Source organism: Schistocerca serialis, chromosome 2, assembly GCF_023864345.2.
Source record: "Schistocerca serialis cubense isolate TAMUIC-IGC-003099 chromosome 2, iqSchSeri2.2, whole genome shotgun sequence".
In the NCBI taxonomy this organism is placed as follows: Eukaryota; Metazoa; Arthropoda; class Insecta; order Orthoptera; family Acrididae; genus Schistocerca; species Schistocerca serialis.
Genome location: NC_064639.1, coordinates 379,679,586 through 379,701,333, shown reverse-complemented (window position 1 = coordinate 379,701,333; position 21,748 = coordinate 379,679,586). Strand labels below are relative to the sequence as shown.

Genomic DNA, 21,748 nt, shown 5'->3' with positions numbered 1-21,748 from the left:
AACTTGCTGTTCCAACAGGACAATGCACGTCCGCATGTATCCCGTGCCACCCAACGTGCTCTAGAAGGTGTAAGTCAACTACCCTGGCCAGCAAGATCTCCGGATCTGTCCCCCATTGAGCATGTTTGGGACTGGATGAAGCGTTGTCTCACGCGGTCTGCACGTCCAGCACGAACGCTGGTCCAACTGAGGCGCCAGGTGGAAATGGCATGGCAAGCCGTTCCACAGGACTACATCCAGCATCTCTACGATCGTCTCCATGGGAGAATAGCAGCCTGCATTGCTGCGAAAGGTGGATATACACTGTACTAGTGCCGACATTGTGCATGCTCTGTTGCCTGTGTCTATGTGCCTGTGGTTCTGTCAGTGTGATCATGTGATGTATCTGACCCCAGGAATGTGTCAATAAAGTTTCCCCTTCCTGGGACAATGAATTCACGGTGTTCTTATTTCAATTTCCAGGAGTGTATGTCTCACACAGGGAAAGCGGAAAAACGTCATCCGCTAAGCCACAACGCTGCTGAAAATGTGTGTTGAGTGATAGTGACAGATGGTCATTAGAGAGGATTGTTATGAAAAATAAGAGAGCGACAGCTGCAGAAGTCAATGCAGAACTGACTGTCGCACTCGCGAACCCTGTGAGCACCAAAACAACACGAAGCTGGGAGTTGCTGGCGAGCTGGAATTCCAAAACCACACACCAGTCTGTAACAGGAAAACGTGGCACGGAAGCCATAAAACCTGAAGTGTGGAGCAGTGGAAGAAAGTCATTTAATCGGATGAACCTTCTTTCAAACTGTTCCCAACATCTGGCAGAGTCTACGACCAAAGAGTTCAAAATGGTTCAAATGGCTCTGAGCACTATGCGACTTAACTTCTGAGGTCATCAGTCGCCTAGAACTTAGAACTAATTAAACCTAACTAACCTAAGGACATCACTCACATCCATGCCCGAGGCAGGATTCGAACCTGCGACCGTAGCGGTCGCTCGTTTCCAGACTGTAGCACCTAGAACCGCACAGCCACTCCGGCCGGCTACCAAAGAGTGAAACATGGCGAGGGCTAGGCGATCATTTGAGCAGCCATATCGTGGTATTCCATGGGTCCAATGATTCCTCTGCAAGTCACTTTACTACCAAGGATTATATGACCATTTTGGCTGATCGGGTCCATCCCACGGTACTATGTTCCCTAATGGTGATGCTGTGTTCCGAGATAACAGGCCCCAAGTTCACACAGTTCGCATAGCCCAGGACTGGTTTTGTGAGTTCGAAGATGAGCTGATGCATCTCTCCTGGCCACCACAGTCACTAGATCTCCATTTTATTGAGCCTTTGTGGTCTACTTTGGGAAGAAGTGTGTGTGATTGTTATGCATCTCCGTTATGGTTAAGTCAACTTGTCACTATTTTGCGGGAAGAATGGTATAAAAGTCCCTTGAAAACCATACAGGACCTGAAACTTCCTGGCAGATTAAAACTGCGTGCCAGACTGAGACTCGAACTTGAGACCTCTGGCTTTCGCGGGCAAGTGCTCTACCAAAGGAGCTACCCAAGCACGACTCACGCCCCGTCCTCACATCTTTACTTCCGCCAGTACCTCGTCTCCTACCTTCCAAACTTCACAGAAGCTCTGCTTCTGTGAAGTTTGGAAGGTAGGAGACGAGGTACTGGCGGAAGTAAAGCCGTGAGGAGTGGGCGTGAGTGGTGCTCGGGTAGCTTCCTCAAAGTAAGTAATAAAAAATATTAGACAAACATCGAATGTGCATTTGAAATAATGCTCAAAAACATGTACCATATATGAAGTGCCGACTGAGACTTTGAAGTTCAATGTTCAACTTAGAATTCTAGAAGTTTAAAAGGGTACTATGAACATCATAGCTGCTTAGTCCATTAAATTTCGGGCATGCAGCCGCGCAAATAAAATTTCCTCCACTGATATTTCGGGCGCTCATCGTCCGGCCATCCTCAGAGTGAGTCACACGACTTACGACAAGATGCCAAGCGCGGCGTTATATGCTTCACCGCGGCGGTAATGCCCATGCGGGTCACAGATGCTGGTCAGCGGCAAAGAAATAAGCTTACACATGCGCCACCTGTGGCGAAGGAGTATAGACATTCGATTCGCTTATCGATGTGTGATCGGCGGCGGTGATACCATGACGACTTCTCTGCAGTTTAATTACCCCAAGAGTCGGATTCCATACTTTGTCCGTGACTCACTCTGAGGATGGCCGGACGATACGGGGCAGAAATATCAGTGGAGGAAATTTTATTTGCGCGGCTGCATGCCCGAAATTTAATGGACTATTAATTACGCCGCGGGAAGTTGAAAATGCACATACCAGCTGCTGTATATGATTTTGAGCCTAATTCAAAGGCACGTCAAATGTTCTCTAATTTTAATTTTCACACAACATACTTTTCATGATTAATTTGTATCTGGGACAGTGTTGCCCACTGACCCTGACCAAGATAACAGTTTTGTGTTGTGTTGTGTGTGAGAGTGTACGCTGGTGCACACCTCCCGCTTGTTGCAGGAGGGCGTGCACTTCGGGCGCTGAGCAGCGGCTGGCGAAGCGGCTGTTCACGGCGGACATCAAGCAGCAGCTGAAGCGTTGGCTTCTGCGCCGCCGGGACAACCCGTACCCCAGCCGCGAGGAGAAGCGGGCGCTCGCCCTGCAGACGGGACTCACCTACACACAGGTGTGTCGAGCTGTGCGGTACAAGCTTCCGAGGCTCTTGTCGGCAGGGAGAAAATGTTAAACTCCAGTATTTTTCCGCTGTGGTAGCGCCTATGCCGGAGAATCTACACTACTGGCCATTACAATTGCTACACCAAGAAGAAATGTAGATGATAAACGGGTATTCATTGGACAAATATATTGTACTAAAACTGATATATAATTACTTTTCACGCAATTTGGGTGCATAGATCCTGAGAAATCAGTACCCAGAACAACCACCTCTGGCCGTAATAACGGCCTTGATACGCCTGGGTATTGAGCCAAACAGAGCTTGGATGGCGTGTACAGGTATACCTGCCCATGCAGCTTCAACACGATACCACAGTTCATCAAGAGTAGTGACTGGCGTATTGTGACGAGCCAGTTGCTCGGCCACCATTGAACAGACGTTTTCAATTGCTGAGAGCTCTGGAGAATGTGCAGGCCAGGTCAGCGGTCGAACAGTTTCTGTATCCAGAAAGGTCCGTACAGGACCTGCAACATGCGGTCGTGCATTATCCTGCTGAAATGTAGGGTTTCGCATGGATCGAATGAAGGGTAGAGCCACTGTTCAAAGTCCCGTCAATGCGAACAAGAGGTGACCGAGACGTGTAACCGATGGCACCCCATACCATCACGCCATACTGGCGATGACGAATACACGCTTCCAATGTGCGTTGGCATCGATGTCGCCAAACACGGATGCGGCCATCATGATGCTGTAAACAGAACTTGGATTTATCCGCAAAAAAGACGTTTTGCCATTCGTGCGCCCAGGTTCGGCGTTGAGTACACCATCGCAGGCGCTTCTGTCTGTGATGCAGCGTCAAGGGTAACCGCAGCCATGGTCTCCGAGCTGATAGTCCACGCTGCTGCAAACGTCGTCGAACTGTTCGTGCAGATGGTTGTTGTCTTGCAAACGTCCCCATCTGTTGAGTCAGGGATCGAGACGTGGCTGCACGACGCGCTACAGCCATGCGGATAAGATGTCTGTCATCTCGACTGCTAGTGATACGAGGCCGTTGGGACGGAGCACGGCATTCCGATTACACTCCTGAACCCACCGATTCCATATTCTGCTAACAGTCATTGGATCTCGACCAACACGAGCAGCAATGTCGCGACACGATAAACCGCAGTCGCGATAGGCTACAATCCGACCTTTATCAAAGTCGGAAACGTGATGGTACGCATTTCTCTTCCTTACACGATGCATCACAACTAGGTTTCACCAGGCAATGCCGGTCAACTGCTGTTTGTGTATGAGAAATCGGTTGGAAACTTTCCTCATGTCAGTACATTGTAGGTGTCGCCACCGGTGCCAACCTTGTGTGAATGCTCTGAAGAGCTAATCATTTGCATATCACAGCATCTTCTTCCTGTCGGTTAAATTTCGCGTCTGTAGCACGTCGTCTTCGTGGTGTAGCAATTTTGATGGCCAGTAGTGTACGTACTAGTTTCATGTAGTGGCAGATACGGCGCCGCTTGTGGAAAAAATATGAACTAAACGGGATTTGATGAGATATTATTCCGTATCGTGTTCAAACTCTGACACTCCGACTCGTAGAACGTTTCCCTTTTGTTGATCATTTAGTCTTTTTCTCATGATCGGTGATTGTAGCATGTTTAAAGGCAACGATAGTTCAGTTGTACATGCCGACGTCGCAAGCTGAAGGTGAAGAGACATAGAAAGTACACGGGGTTACTGAACGTGTAATTCAGTACTCACAGGACGATGAAAATCTAAGTGTGTTGAGGGACAGGAACGCCGTTGTACAGGAAGGAGTGGAAGGAAGGGTTCCGGGGAACTCGAAATGAGAGAGGAGAAAGAGTAATTGAGTTCTGCAATAAATTTCAGCTAATAATAGTGAATACGCTGTTCAACAATCACAAGAGGAGGAGGTACATTTGGGAAAGGCCGGGAGATACTGGGAAGATTTCAGTTAGTTCATCGTAGTCAAGCAGAGATTCCGAAATCATGTACTGGATTGTAAGGTGTATTCAGGGGAAGATATAGACTCAGATCACAGTTTAATAGTGATGAAGAGTAGGCTGAAGTTTAGGAGACAAGTCAGGAATAACATGCAAAGAAGAGGGATATCGAAGTACTGACGAATAAAGAGACATGCTTGAAGTTCTCTGAGGCTATAGATACTGTGGTAAGAAAGAGTTCAAAAGGCAGTTCAGTTGACGAGGTATGAACATAGGGTAAGGCTGGGTTAGAGTACTTGTCTGGTAAGAGTTCGCATTGGCATTTTCTCTACACTGGCAAGGGTGACCGACAACAAAAACCTACGAGAGTTGCCTAGAAAGTAATGCACCGCATTTTTTTTCTTCAACAATTCTTTATTGAACATAATGAGAACTCCACACACGAAAGAATGGTGTTTTATCTGCATACCCTATTTTTCCACGTAATGTCCATCCCGTTCTACGGCCTTCCTCCAGTGTGAAACAAGGCCGTGTATGCCCTGTCGGTACCAATCCTTGTCCTGACAGCGAAGCCAGTACTTCACCCTGAGACTCACCTCCTCATCGTCCTAAAAATGTTTTCCACGAACGGCATCCTTTAATAGCCCAAACAAATGGTCCAAGGGGGCTAGGTCAGGTGTGACAGCCGTGGATGGTCTCCCCGACCGCTGCAAATCGTGGAGATCGGCCGAACCGCATTCTAACGGGCTCACCCTCCGAGCCCACGACTGACCCTACTTCTGTCGTCAGCAGATGCTCCACAGATTTTGCACAGAATATTCCCCACAGTTCCTTTCTCTGCAATGAGAAATTTCATGATTGCACGTTGCTTGTAACGTACATCACCTACAAACGCCATTTTGAAACTGTCTTGCAGCTATGCTATCTGTCAGAAGCGATGGAAACTTGGCGCGCTCACTTAGGAGACTCCAAATAATACATACGTAACGTTCCGCATTCGTAGCATTCCTTTCGGCTGAGAAAAAAAATGCGGTGCATTACTTTCTGGGCTACCCTCGCATATTCAGTTGCTGCTTCTATAGCGACTCCATCACATGTAATCTTGAAGAGCTCCGCCATGTTTATTGATTATAGCAGGTAAATATAAGTTTTTGTTCAAATTATGTAATCTTTTAGTTGTATATTGTAAGAAATAACCGCTATCTAAGTTTGCACTAGAAAATAAAATTATTTGGGAAAAGAATCACCGTTCTTTGAGGAACTAACGACGAACAATGGAACCAAGCAGTGACTGCCATTTATGATATTTTTTGAACTCTTTGGGGCATCAGTTAAAGAGTAAGCTGTAATATAGCGGGAAAGACTATGCGCGCACTGTTAATCCACCCCTCCCCTCCCTCTTTGTTTCTAATGGTTACTAAGTCCTTCGTTTCGAACTGCATATCCCAGAGTAGCCACAATCCAAACAGCTGAGAAGTCTTTCCAGTAATCGGGAATATTCCCGTTCAGTCCGGATGTCTTCACAGCAGAAGACTCTGGTGCATTAGAAATCACTGAGAGCGCCGAATTTCCAAGAACTGAAGAAGGCAGATGAGTTGAACAGGGACCCACGGACAAATTTTGCTCCTCAGTGACAGATATGCCTCTGCAGTCACTAGGAAAAAACCAAGAACGTGACACAACTGAAGTTCAGAGTGCTGATGTACGGACAGGTGTAGACCTATTCACTATTTATCCACTGTCAAAATATGACCGACCACAACTAAGAAGAAAATGGCAAAAAAATCCGACATTTTGTCTGGGTCTCCATACAATAACGCATTGTTAGAAAAACAAGCTAAACCAGGAAAAAAAACAAGAATAGACAAAGTACCAGTAACGAACAACGCAGAATCTCTGGAGCTAATCTGGACTTAACAGCGTCATCATTTTCAGGAACACCCGTGTGCAAATCCAAGAAGGAGTCTATCACGGAAGACTGGACTAAGTATGATAATTGCTCCCAATGGTGGCATGAAGAATGCATAGGTTGTGAAGGACATTGTGAATTTTTTTGTGTTTTATGTTAGTGAGTACTCTTTGACTATATGTCGCATACTCTTACCAGACCATACGGAAAGAGTACGAATGTGCAGTATCTTACATATGTTGACATTTAAGGTTTGTGTTAAAAGCTAGGCAGCTGTAAGTGATATATGTTATTCCTAAATAAACCAGCAATAATTTGTTATAAGAAAAGTTTGTTTTAACCTTCTCATCTGCTAGATATAAGCGGTTAAATACTAAGTGCGTTCTCTTTCCCGACTTTCCCTTATCTAAAAAGGGCAATCACTGAAGTTGGAAAGAAAAGCTTAGGTACTGCAAAGAAACCATGGGTAAGAGAAGAAATACTTTAGTTGGTCGGCGAAAGAAGGAAGTACAAAAATGAGCAGGGAAATTCAGGAACACAGAAATACTAGTCACTCAGGAGTGAAATAAATAGGAAGCGCAGGGAAGCTAAGGCGAAATGGCTGCATGAAAAATGTGAAGAAACTGAAAAATTAATGGTTGTCGGTAGGACTGACTCAGCACACAGGAAAGTCAAAATAGCGTTCGGTGAAATTAAGAGCAAGGATGGTAACATTAAGAGTACAATGGGCATTCCACTGTTAAACGCAGAGGGTAGGTGAAAAGAGTACATTGAAGGTCTCTGTGAGCAAGAAGACTTGTCTGATGATGTAATAGAAGAAGAAAAAGAACTCAGTATAGAAGAGAAGGGAAATAGTACTAGAATCAGAATTTAAAAGAGCTTTCGAAGGCTAAAGATCAAATAAGACAGAAGGATAGATAACATTCCATGAGAATTCCTAAAGTCATTGGGAGAAGTGGCAACAAAACGACTGTAGACGTTGATGTGTAGAGCGTATGGGTCTGGCGATGTACCATTTCAGATAAACATCATCCACGCAATTCCGAAGATTGCAAGAGCCGACAAGTGCGAGAATTATACCACAATCAGCTTAACAGCTCACTTACCCAAGTTGCTGACAAGAATAATATACAGAAGAATGGAAAAGAAAACTGATGCGACAATCACTTTGGCTTCAGGAAAGGTAAAGGTACCACAGAGAATTCTGATGTCGCAGTTGGTAGTGGAAGCAAGACTGAAGGAAAATAAAGACACGTTCACAGGATTCGTCTACCTGGAAAAAGCGTTCAACAATGTCAAATGGCGCAAGATGTACGAAATTGTGAGTAAAATAGGGGCTAGCTATAAGGAAAGACGGCTAATGTACAAATTGTACAAGAGCCAAGGGGGAACAATAAGAGTGGAAGACCAAGAACACAGTGCTTGGATTAAAAATGGTGTGAAACAGGGAAGTTGTGATTCGCTCGAACTGTTTCATCTGTTCATCTATGAAGCAATGACTAAAAGCATCATTTCTGTTCGTCTCATTGTATATATCTTTCAGTTATCTTTGTACTATACCAAGGCACATCTTTCTATGTCTGGTCCAAATTCTGTCGAGCTATGGTACTAGGTAGTGACACATCATACGAAAGTTATTCGTTCTTAAGTTCTCCACAACAGTATATTTTCAAATCCAGACAAGCTCAACAATCCGAACAGTTTATATGTAACCGTGCAAGTCTCGAGTCTTGACGCCATCAGATCACCGCCCAAAGAGCATTTTGATGGGTCAGTAAATTGCACCTTGCCACCAATATGACCTGGCACTGTTGACTGTCAACATTGCTGGCCATGTTCAGCAACATTGCTAGACACTGTTTCCCAGTAATGTTTCTGGCAGTACATTTCCGGACCAGAAGTACTTATATTTCTGGAAATAACTCGACAATAAAAAGAGAAATCAGGCTTTCCGGGAGCGCACTATTTTAAGTAAGCGAACAGTAAGCCGTCCACTGGGAGCACTTGGCCAAGACAGTCGCCGCCATGCAGACGCAGTACTCGCTGCATTCTCGCGCCATGTCCTGGGCGCAGCTGATGCGGCCGCTCCTGGCCGACCTTGGAAGCTAAAGGACAAATCTCGACAACTTCCACCGGACATCCGCCAGGTCATAAACGAGATGAAGCGGATCTTTCGTGAGTGGCGGATCACGAGGAATCCCGCCATCAAACGGCTGCTAAATCGACTCCGTCGTGACATTACAGCTGCAGTCGCCAACCACTGGAATCGAGAGTGGGCTGGCAAGATCGCCACGCTCAGGATCGACGGCAAGAGCGCCTGGAATATGGCGAATCAGTTCCTGAGATGGAGCCAGCGCATACCGCCGCTGCAAGTGGTGCGCGATGTTATCCCAGAACCAGACTCCAAAGCCAAGTCCTAGCCGACGTATTCGCGGCTAGTTTCACGCTGGCTCGACAGACCACATCCGCCTGGAAGCGGATGTTGCAGGTGTTCCTGGCAAACAGAGGCGTCATCGATAACAGCTCGCTCACATGAAACCCAGGAAAGCAGGAGGGTGCGACCAAATGGACAACAACCTACTGAAGGTTCAAATGGTTCAAATGGCTCTGAGCACTATGGGACTCAACTGCTGTGGTCATAAGTCCCCTAGAACTTAGAACTACTTAAACCTAACTAACCTAAGGACAGCACACAACACCCAGCCATCACGAGGCGGAGAAAATCCCTGACCCCGCCGGGAATCGAACCCGGGAACCCGGGCGTGGGAAGCGAGAACGCTACCGCACGACCACGAGATGCGGGCCAACCTACTGAAGCAGCTATTAGCAGATGCTATGCATATCCTGGTGGCGACCTTCAACAACATCCTCCGAACCTGCCGCTACCCTTCCACAGAGAAACACACGGAAGTAGTAGCCATTCCAAAGGCGGGAGAGAACGCCACCCTAGTGCAGAATTTTCAGCTTGCTGCCCTCGTTCTCCACGGTCTTTCACAAGCTCTACATCAAGTGACTGAGGCTCAATGGCAGGGAGAAAGGGCTGCTTCCTAACATATAATCTGACTTCCCAGAGGCTATTCCACGCAACATGAACTCCTACGGCTGGTGGAGCAGACGATGGGGACAATGGAGTATCGCAAGCACCTAGAGGCGCTGCCCTTGACGTCTCGAGAGCCTTCTACAGCATGTGTCACGAAGGTCTTCTACGCAAGCTGCTTGTGCAGGGGGTACCTGTGTCGCATGCCTGCCTGCTGCAAATCTGTCTGAGTGGACACACATTCCATGTGTGTGCCAACGGCGCCACATCAAGAGCAAGCCACATCACAGTGGGACCACCACAGGGGTCTCTGCTCGGGCCCCTTTTGTACTCCCTCTTATCAGTCCCAAAGACCCGGGAATTCAAATGGCTTTATATGTCGATGATACTGCATTACTTGTACAGAGCCTCAGCGTACTGTCACCTACAGATGACCTGCAATGAGCTTGGGGCCAGAGCCACCAAATGGCAGCTCAAGTTCAATGTAGCCAAAAACCAAGCAGTGGTCATCACCAAGCAGAAGTTGCCAGCTAATCTACAGCCAGTGTGAATTGTGAGTGGTCCTATTCCTTGGCCACTCAATAGTCAGTATCTCGACATCACCCTGGACTGGTGCCTGATGTGCAAGGCGCATATATGGTGGGCAAGAGTAAAGTGCTGGGAAGGTTGCACTTACTTTCCACCCTGCCAAATCATACGATGCTGCTGCCCTCACACTGCGGCATCACACTGTACCTAGGAGTTATCAGGGCACTGCTCGAGTACGCCACCAAGTTGTGGCGAAACGCCACTAATACATCATTCAAGATGTTGCAAATGGTACAGAACAAAGCTCTTCTCCTGGTGATACATCTTCCTACAGATTTCCCAACGAGGGAATTACATCAGATTGCAGGAATTCGGACGCTCCAAGACCGATTCTGGCATTCTGCAAGAAAATTCTAGGTGGCAGCATGAGAAATCGAACAACCGACTCGTCATTGGGCTGGGCAACTAACTACAGTGGCGGTCAACTATGAGGTGTCCAGACGTGGTGCGTCTTAGTCATGCCATGCAACAAGAGGATGGGAAAACAACATGTGACAATGAGAGAAAGAGGTCAACGTCGAGAGGCCGCACAACACTCAACCCAAGGCAGAAGCAGGAACAGCAAACGCTGCTTAATCTGCAACCAGATGAAGCAGGAAGCTTTGCAAATGTTGTGAGTGATTGATTGAGTAGTGAGTGAACAGCTTCCGAAACTTTAACTAGTGAACTGACGCTGGATACATACCTTTTCCGAAATGATGAAACACTGTTTTCAATATATTGTAAAAGCAACTGGTCGAGAACTGGTAACAACAGTACCAAAATGAAAGACCGTGTACCAATTACAACTAGACCATTAATTACTCTCCAGCTTTGGCTATCAATGATTCATACAGAAGTTTGATGTAACTTTTTCAAAGAGCATTCATCACTATGAATCTAGGAACCAGATGGTTGTAGCACTGATAGGACGACTCCAGGATTTTATAAAGATAATTTGGAGTAACTATCAAATGTTTCTGTTTCCGTAATGAAGTTTCACTCTGCAGTGGAGTGTGCAATGATTTGAAATATTCTGGCACATTAAAACAGAATGCCGTATAGGGACTCGAATGTGGGACTTTTGTCTTCTTCCCAGCGGGGTCAGGGATTTTCTCTGCCTCGTGATGACTGGGTGTTGTGTGATGTCCTTAGGTTAGTTAGGTTTAAGTAGTTCTAAGTTCTAGGGGACTGATGGCCATATATGTTAAGTCCCATAGTACTCAGAACCATTTTGTCTTCTGCAGGCAAGTGCTCACTGACTGAGCTATCCAAGAATGACTCGCAACCTGCCCTCACAGCTTTATTTTCTCCCATGCTTTACCTCCTTTTTTCCCAAATTTCACCGAAGTTCTTCACCATATTTTACTGAATTGACACACTGGAAATAAAGGGAGTGCTAGTCTCTCTAGCCCCACAAGATGTGCAGGAGAAGTTCTGCAAAATTTGGAAAAAAACGGAGATAAGGTATTGCAGAAAGTAAAGCTGAGAAGGCTGGATGTGAAGCTTGCCTGGGTAGCTCAGTCAGTGAGTACTTGTCTGCAAAAGGCAAAAGTTCCAAATTTGAGTCTCAATCTAGCACACAGTTTTAATCTGCCCAATGAGTGTGTGCATTATTTAACATAGCTCCAGGCAGCGGCATACTGGTGATAGTCTGGACTTTAGCAAACAGAAATTCACTCACCCTACCCTCCAATTGATGTTTTCATTGAGTCACTTCCTCTAAAAGAAACAAAAACTTGTAAGTATGTTAAGGATCCAAAATATGTAGACTGTAGCTCATGGACTAGGAAAAAGTTTTATTGCTATTTCTGCCCAGTTGCCTTGAGTAACATGAACCATCTGGCATCATGTTCGTGGCTGTATCAGTGACTGAATAACAACCTTGATGACAGGAAATATTTTATAAGCAGTTTTAAGAACTAAGTTGTTTCAAGTCATACTATAAGACTTAAGAGTAAAAAAATATTATTTTCCATGTATGTTTGCTAAGCTCCTACAGAGCTTCATTTAAAATGAGAACATACTTCTTGATGCAATCTTCACTAACACTAGGAGTGATACTGCACTGGGTTCTTAAACATGATTTTCACTTTATTTGCCTATTTTGATTAAGAGAAAAGAGATAATGTAGCTCCAATGACATTATACTATCAAGAATTCAATTTATCATACGTATGAAAAGGTCTAGGCCAACAGGCTTGCCACAACGGTACTACTGGTTCCTCTCAGATCACTAAAGTTAAGCATTGTCAGGCTGGGATAGCACTTGTATGGAAGACCATCTGGTCTGCTGAACACTGTCGGCAAGTGGGCTGCACTCAGCCCTTGTGAGGCAAACTGAGGAGCTACTTGACTGAGAACTAGCAGCTCCTGCCTCGTAATCTGACATATGGCTGGGACAGTGGCGTGCTGACCACGGGGCTCTCCATACCTGCATCCAGTGGTGCTTACTGGTTGAGGATGACATGGCAGCTAGTGGTACCATTGGGCATTCGTGGCCTTTTAGGGCGAGTTTAGTTTTTTAGCTTATGAAAAGGTCTTCCGTGCCAAAAAAGAGGGACAAAAATCATCTAAAATGTGCCTTGTAAAATATTCTATACAAAACACTAGAATGAGATAATGTGTTTTCTGGTAACATTCAAGTCAGCATTTTATTTCACATTAGTTGTATCAGATGTGGCTCTATTTTCTTGTTACCCTTTTTCACTGTTAAGTAACATACTTCTTTCCTTTCCAGATCTGCAATTGGTTTGCCAACTGGAGAAGGAAGTTGAAGAATGCAGGCTGTGGAACAGAACACCACTGCACATGGACATCACTCATCAAAAATTACAGCAGGAAGACACAAGGCAACATCGAGAGATTCAGCATCGCCTCAGATGACAGTATCTGGGATGAATGCGACACTGTCGATACTGGTAAGTCAGCGAGCATCTCACAATCAGGATGCTGTAAGTGAGTAATCAACTAGCTGTTTAAATATCAACTCATATATCTTTGGTACTTACTGCTTATGATGTGATAGCCCATTTGACAAGTGTTCATATGGTACAACTGGCAGTTAAAATTGTAAAACCTTGAAGTTGTAATGCAAGAAACACAAATTTGGTGTGCATGATTGGCAATGCAGCAGATTGCCATTTAAGTGATACCACACAAAGTAGTTAGGAGTAATCCCATCTACATTCTGTACCTAAGAAATTTTTATGCAGAGGGTTGCTCATTCAGAAGTCACGTTTGAATATTGGGTTGTTTTTGAGAAGATTGTGTCATGCTCCCTATAAGAAAGAAAAACATCTACCACCACATGTCAGAATTTGGTAGCATCAAGATTTTGGCCTATAGAGACTGCAGTTTAATGTTATGTAATATTACATCAGGATCCCATGAATGCCATGTAGATATGGAGTTGACACTCAGCCACACAGGATCATGCAGCCACATCACATGCAATGGGCCAGGAAACGGCCTTATTGGCAGCAAGCCAAATATCTACCAATATATTTACAGTTCATTTCTTTTATTGGGCTATCAATTTACTGACATGTTCCCTGGTTGCCTGTGAAAGGTCCTCTAAACAAATGTTTTAGTGCTATTAACTAAATAAACACTGAGGTGACAGAAGTCATGGTATAGCAATATGCATATATAGAGATGGTGCTAGTGTCACATACACAAAATATAAAAGGGCAATACATTGGTGGAGCCATCATTTGTGCTCGGGTGATTCATGTGAAAAGATGATTATGGCCGTACGACAGGAATTAGTGGACTTTGAAAGTGGAATGGTATTGGAGCTAGACAGATAGGACATTCCATTTTGGAAACCGTTAGGGATTTCAGTATTCTGAGATCCAAAGCATCAAGAGTCTGTTGAGAATATCAAATTTCAGGCATTACCTCTCACCACTGACAATGTATTGGCTGATGACATTCACTTAATGGCAAGAGCAGTGGCGTTTGTGTAGAGTTGTAGAGAGTGCTAACAGACAAGCAAAACTGCATGAAATAACTACAGAAATCAATGTGGGATGTACAATGAATGTACCCGTTTGGACACTGTTGTGAAATTTGTCATTAATGGACTACAGCATCAGATGACCAATGTGAGTGCCTTTGCTACCAGCACTACATCACCTGCAGCACCTCTCCAAGGCATGTGACCATATCAGTTGGACAATAGAAAACTGGAAAACTGTGGCCTGGTCAGATGAGTCCCAGTTTCAGGTGGTAAGAGCTGGTGGTAAGGTTCGAGTGTGGTGCAGACCCCATGAAGCCATGGACCCTGGCTCTTTAATGGTGTGGGCTGTGTTTACATGGAATGCAACTGATCATTAAATGAAAATGATTATGCTTGGCTGCTTGGAGAATGGCATTTTTAGGGTGACAATGCACATTGTCACAGGATCACAATCGTTCGCGGCTTGTTTAAAGAAGATTCTGGATCATTCAAGCTAATGATTTGGCCACCCAGACTGTCTGACATGAATTCCATCAAAAATTTATGGAATATAATTAAGAGATCAGTTCATACATAAATCCCTGCACCACACTCTTTTGCAATTATGGACAGCTATAGAGGCAGCTGAGTATTTCTGCAAGAGACTTCCAATGACTTGTCAAGTTCATGCCACATCCACTTGCTACTCTACAAAACGTACAAGGAGGTGAGAATATTCATGGGATACCTCCTAATATTGTCTCAGACACCCTTTTGCAAGGCATACTGCAGCAACTCAAGATGGCATGAACTCAAATAGTTGTTGGAAATTCCCTGTAGAAATATTCAGGCGTGCTGCCTCTGTAGCCCTCCATAGCTGTGACAGTGTTGCTGGTGCAGGATTTTCTGCACTATCTGATGTCTTCATTACACCTCATAAATGTTCAATGGGATTCATGTCAGGCAATCTGGGTGACAAATCCCTCACCTGAATTTTCCAGAATATTCTTCAAACCAGTCACAAACAACTCTGGCCCAGTGAAATGGCGTACTGTCATCTGTAAAAATTCCATTGTTTGCTTGGGATCATGAAGTCTACAAATGGCTGCAAATGGTCTCCAAGTAGCCAAACATAATCATTTGTATCCAACGATTGGTTCCATTCCCTGTAAACACAGCCAACACCATTATGGAGCCACCACCATCTTGCAGAGCACATTATTGACAACTTGGGTCCATGGCTTTGTGGGGTCTGCACCACACTCAGATCTTACCATCAGCTTTTACCAATTGAAATCGGGACTCATCTGACCAGGCCATGGTTTTCCAGTCATTTAGGACCAAACCGATATGGTCATAAATCCATGATTGATGCTTCAGGTGATGTCTTGCTGTTAGCAAAGGCCTCTGCACTGATCATCTGCTGCCACAGCCCATTAGTGCCAAATTCTACTGTGCTATCCTAAAGGATATGTTTGATGTATGTCCCACATTGATTTCTGTGATTATTTCATGCATTGTTGCTTGCCTGTTAGCACTAACAACTCTAAGCAAACACTGCTATTCTAAGCCATTAAGAAAAGGCCATTGGCCAGTGCATTGCCCATGTTGAGAAGTAATGACTGGATTTAATATTCTCAGCACACTCATGACATTGTGGGTTTTGGAATATGGAATTCCCTAACAATTTCTGAAATACAGTGTCCCATGCATCTAGCTCCAAGTACCATTCTCTAATCAGAGTCTGTTATTCTCATCATGTTGCCATAATAACATCGGGAACATTTTCATATGAAACACGTGAGTACAAACATAAGCTTTGCCAATGCTCTTCCCTTTTAATACCTTTTGTCTGCGACACTACTGCTATCTGTATATATATGTACTGTTATCCCATGACTTCCATTACCTGAGTGTATATTATTACTATTATTAACTTGATTGGCTACATTGGACCACTTGAGTCATTCCTTGTTCACTTTCTCTTTGAAGATTGGGCTACTTGCTTCTTGTGCTCAGCCCAGTGCTTTTTCATTCATTCCATACGCAATTTTCTTAGCTCATCTGAAATCACTACCAGTCTTCTTTGCATCATTTCTGCTGGAAATTTATGATTCTTAAGGAGATTGTTAATTTTGTTTTTGTTCTCTGCATCAGTAATACTAAGTCCAACTGCTTCAAGATCTTTCTGAATTTCTTTGACCCTCTGTCCTCCTGTCTTCTTCCAGAGACTCCTCATCACTAGTTGTTTTAAGGGGAGTTGGAATGCCCTATCTCGCCAATGTTAAATTTGCTAACTTTGTGTACCTTTTTCTTTGGAACTATTATCTTCAGAACTTTGAAATTCTGGCAGAGGTTTTCAGCATATATTGTGAGCCCACTGAACTAGAACCAATGTTTTCTTTTTGTTGGTATAGTATTTATGAATTTTTTACCATTAAGCCATTTTTTATTGGAAAAAGTATAACATAAACTTCCCTAGTTCAGAGAATAAGCCAGTTCTTGTCATGATTCTAGTTCAGTGGCCTCTTTGAACTGTTTTGCAGCATTTCTGAAAATTTGAATGTTGTTGGTTGAGTGGTTTATGAGATAAAGGTACATGTAACACTAAAAATGTCAAATGCCAGAAAATGCGATTAAAGTAATTTATTATGAAAATTCACAAATACCTTTTATTCTATTATCAAAAGTGTCCAGCAGAGTAATCAGGGTCATCTTCTAGTTCTTCTTCTTCACCTAGAAGCTTTCTTCTCCTTGCTGCCCTTGCTTTTTTTGTATTAAATTCAGCTGCATACTGAGCCTTCCTTACTCGCACGCTGTCCAGAAGCTGAAGACCTCTGATGGTGTTGATACCAGGAGCAATGCCGAGCCTTGCCATGACCTTTAGCCTACCCATATGACCATCATTGAATGAAATAACAGCATCACTGACTCCCCATTTCAATGTTTTTATCCCAACAAATACATTCTTAGGTACACGAGTCCAAATGAGGTTGTTGAACGACTCGTTTTGATTCTGGGTACAACCATGAAGACATTTTCGCAGAAGATCAGGATGCCCCAAGTCTCTATATATTGGTTTAATTACTTCCATAACAGCCAATGGAATATAATTTTTATGGTGATAAGGATCCCCAGTAGCTTGAGATTTTCTATAATTGCACCATGACTGAGGACCATCTGGACAAGCAAAATGTTGAGGATTATCATCAGTTGATGATCGATGTAAATATGTGGCCCATACAGCTTGTCTCATTTCCTGCAAATTATCTGCATTATTTCTTATTGCCATACCATAGTATTGTTGTAATTCATTTATAATTTTATCTGACAGGCGACCTCTAATGGTTTTACCATCTGACAAAATTTTGTCCTTCAGATTCTGTTTCAGTTTCCTTAGACGAGTGCCCATTCGTTTCTGAACATGACCGACACATTCTAGTTTAGTTATTGTCTTATTGACATATGGCATGGATTCTGTAACACTTTTGTATGCCTTGGAGTCCCCATCTCCAAGGAATTTTGTGTAAAATACTCCCCGTTCTTTTTCTGATCTGCTAAACATTTTCACAGCAGCGGCAGCCTCCATGCCTCCACTCGTACCTTCATAATTCTTGCTACATATGTGAGCTGCTTCTATCTTACCAGATGCACAATGGTAACAATGTTTAGTGAGCACTTCATAGTCCAAAACTTTACCGCTGTCCACACTAGTAACAGTAGCAACAGCATTTTTGGATGTGTGACCCCTTTTCTGCCAGGTTCCATCAAAAGCAACAGGGATATCTGGGTTTCCTTCATTTATATATTTTGCTTCACTGGCAGCAGCTTTCATTGATAAATCTGCTACAGACTGAACAGCATCTCCTATCACTTCAGTGTAATTGTCAATTTTAGCAGGTGGAGGTGGAAGATTCATTATGGCACAAAATGTTTGAGCAGCAGTATGTCCTTTACCAATTGCTCTCATTGCATACATTAGCCTGATATTACTCTCAAACAAATTGCTACTGCATGTTTTAGAGCTCCAAAAACAGGTCTCATTTTCACAACTGGCACAAACTATAGCAATTTTGCAGGAAAGTCCTATAGATTTTGTTATGTTCATATCAAAAGAACCTCCACAAAGATTACAACACAAACATTTCTTCATAAACTCAGTAAAAACAGGAAAGTCGACTAAAACATATTGTTCATTAGAAGCTTCATCTGTAATTTCACTTGCACAGTTTGATAACTTCTTTTTTGATGCACTGGTGGGCGTGTCTCCTTCACACATCTCAGCTGTACAAACGTCAGAACTTTCACCAGCATCAACAGGTGCTGAAGCAGAATCACTTGAACAAACGTTATTTGTAAATCTATTACCGCGAAACTTTCGCTTTTTAAATAATGATGCACTCCTAGGCATCGTAGAAACTACGCACTCACCACTGAAAGTCAAAACAAGACAGATAACAAACTCCAAATGAGCGACAAACTAAACTCGAGGCTCAAAACAAACACTCACAGATCAAAAACTGAACAATAAACACAGCTAGTCGTAAAAACAATGGTACCTATGGAAGGATCAAAGATTCTACAACTGAAGAGTGAAATCCACAGCCTTCTATATGTAATGTTTTCGGAAATGCGAAGATTTAAATGTGTACAAATCACAAGATGGGTAACTTTGCTGGGCGCACATGTAATTTTGAAAAATTAAATAAAAATACTTCCAATTGGAATTTCTTAACAAATTTTGCACCATTTTAAGCAGAAAATTTCAAATTAAGTTATAAGGTTAAAAACTGAAAATGTGAATTTTTTCCATTTTCCGGCATTCCAACTCCCCTTAAAATCCTGTTGTCAGGCAGTCAAAAGACATGAAAGAAATATGAGATTCTTTTCTCCTTCATTGTGCTGGTGATTGGGTCAATCTCACAATAGACAGTTTCATTAGGGAGGATTCTCCAGACTCCATCAACCTGGTATTTTTTTATTGATGCGATTGGTCCTTCTTTCATTTTTAAGTTGGAACAGAATTTCATAAGCATAAGTTGCTTCCGGGAGAGTTACAGTTGTATAATGTTTGGTCTTAGTGTCTATTGACAGGCATTTCTTATTATATGTTGACCAGGTTAGAAATTGTGCTTTTTTTCATTTTGTTGATTCTATTTATCCATGTTGCTTTCTCACTCAAGTTGCGCAAAATAATTTCTCCATGATATTTAAATTGTAGAACTATGTTAATTGCGTGATCATTTATGAAGATTTTATCTATGCAAAGAGGTTTCATAGGCATAATTTCAGTTTTTTCAAAGGATATTTGTAATCCTATTTTTGAAGCACTTTTCTGGAGGCTTGTGATCTGAGCATGAAATTCTTCCATGTCAAAGACTAAGTGAGCTAAATCATCAGCAAACCCAAGGCAGTTTGCTCTTATTGCTGGTTTTCCTCCAATTTTGATTTTACATGGATTTTCTTTTTGCCAGATTGTCATGATGTAATTGAGGACCACATTGAAAAGCAAAGGGGACACTATACACCTAAGTGTACATAGTATTATGTTATGATATTTTCCAGTTTGTATCATATTAGTAAAGGTAAAGAGAAAAAGATTAATGGTTTAGAGAAAAAATATAAGATAGGACACTACAATTAATTATACCGTAATTATGATGTATACAGGGCACCCCAGGAGGAATGGGAGAAACACATTGTGAGCAAAGAGACTGACAACAATGGCATAGACTGGGCTTGAATAAAACATCAAAGAGGTTACTTGAGTAATACACATACATTGGGCATCACTAGCCTTATAGCAAGTGTACATTAAATTTTTTCTATCTCAGAAACCATTCGGAATAGGGCATATGTCCATATGAATTTTTTTGCTTCATGCAAACATTCCTGTCATATCTCTGAATACTGACTGTTCCCACTGGGACACCCTGTACTTTCTTTCATGAGTTCAAAACATTCATTCTAACATAAACTTTGTTGTACACTGGATCTATTCTGGTTTGGTAGAAATGGGGTCATGGCAACCACTCTAACAGTTAACAACTTCTGCTGTCCAGGTAAAGCTATATGCTTTCGCTTTAGTCAGTAGAACTCATCTTGCTATGTCACATGTGGGTTGCCATGTGTTTAGTTATAAGTCCACAGCATTTAGCACACGTGATTTACTGTGTAACAACCCAATCTAGCTACATCAACTATAACAATATTAGAGAAGGAAAGTTGCTACTCACCATAGCAGAGATGCTGAGTCGCTATAGGCACAACAAAAAGATTCACACAATTATAGCTTTCGGCCATTAAGGTCTTTGTCAGCAACAGACACACAGACACACATACAACACGCAACCCCCACCCCTCCCACACACACACAAACACAACTTACACACACATCTGCAGTCTCAGACAACTGAAACCATACTGCAAGTAGCAGCACCAGTGTATGATAAGAGTAGTGACTGGGTGGGGGTAAGGAGGAGGATGGGGTGGTGAGGGGGAGGGATAGTATGGCGGGAGTGGCGGACAGTGAAATGCTGCAGTTTAGATGGAGGGCAGGAGAGAAGGTGGGGAGGGCGTGGGGGGCTAAGTAGCAGAAAGGAGAGAAATAAAAAGAAATTGAAAGACTGGGTGTGGCAATGAAATAATAATAATACTAATAATAATATTTATTCAACATTTAATAATCAGATACAATCCCTAGAAATAATACAGTTTAAGGACATCATACAGATTATTCTTCTGAATACGTCAGTTTTTAAATTACAAACTAAAGCTGTGTAGTGCTGGAATGGGAACAGGGAGGGAGCTGGATGGGTGAGGACAGGGACTAACGAAGGTTGAGCCCAGGAGGGTTACGGGAACATAGGATGTATTGCAGGGAAAGTTCCCACCTGTGCAATTCAGAAAAGCTGGCTTTGGTGGGAAGGATCCATAAGGCACAGGCTGTGAAACAGTCATCTCAGTGTGACTGAGATGACTGCTCCTCTTACTTCGCAGCAGATGAACATCCAAGAAAAGCCTTAGCACCATGTATCACCAGACTTTGCCTGGATTGCATCAAAATGGATGTTTGAATGCACTGGATTACTAGAGAATACTTTTTGTGTTGATGGTGACATGATAAGATGACCAATGACCTCGAGTGGCTGCAGAATAATACTGAACAAGATCAGAATGTGCCAATATGTTCTGCAGGGCCCATCTTACACTACTGGCCATTAAAATTGCTACACCAAGAAGAAATGCAGATGATAAACGGGTATTCATTGGACAAATATATTATACTAGAAATGACATGTGATTACATTTTCACACAATTTGGGTGCATAGATCCTGAGAAATCAGTACCCAGAACAACCACCTCTGGCCATAATAATGGCCTTGATATGCCTGGGCATTGAGTCAAAGAGAGCTTGGATGGCGTGTACAGGTACAGCTGCCCATGCAGCTTCAACACGATACCACAGTTCATATAAAGTAGTGACTGGCGTATTGTGACAAGCCAGTTGCTTGGCCACCATTAACCAGACGTTTTCAATTGGTGAGAGATCTGGAGAATGTGCTGGCCAGGGCAGCAGTCGAACATTTTCTGTATCCAGAAAGGCCCGTACAGGACCTGCAACATGCGGTTGTG

General features: G+C 43.2%; 1 protein-coding gene across 2 annotated transcripts in view; it reads left to right on the top strand.

The window, feature by feature from the left end:
• Window positions 1–21,748, top strand: part of LOC126455557 (homeobox protein Mohawk) — a 113,308-nt gene that overhangs the window by 79,738 nt on the left and 11,822 nt on the right. For both annotated transcript variants that reach the window (XM_050091313.1, XM_050091312.1), the window contains exons 3-4: window positions 2,539–2,704; window positions 12,910–13,090. In XM_050091313.1, coding sequence (XP_049947270.1) covers window positions 2,539–2,704; window positions 12,910–13,090 — 347 coding nt within the window. The remainder of the gene's footprint in view (window positions 1–2,538; window positions 2,705–12,909; window positions 13,091–21,748) is intronic.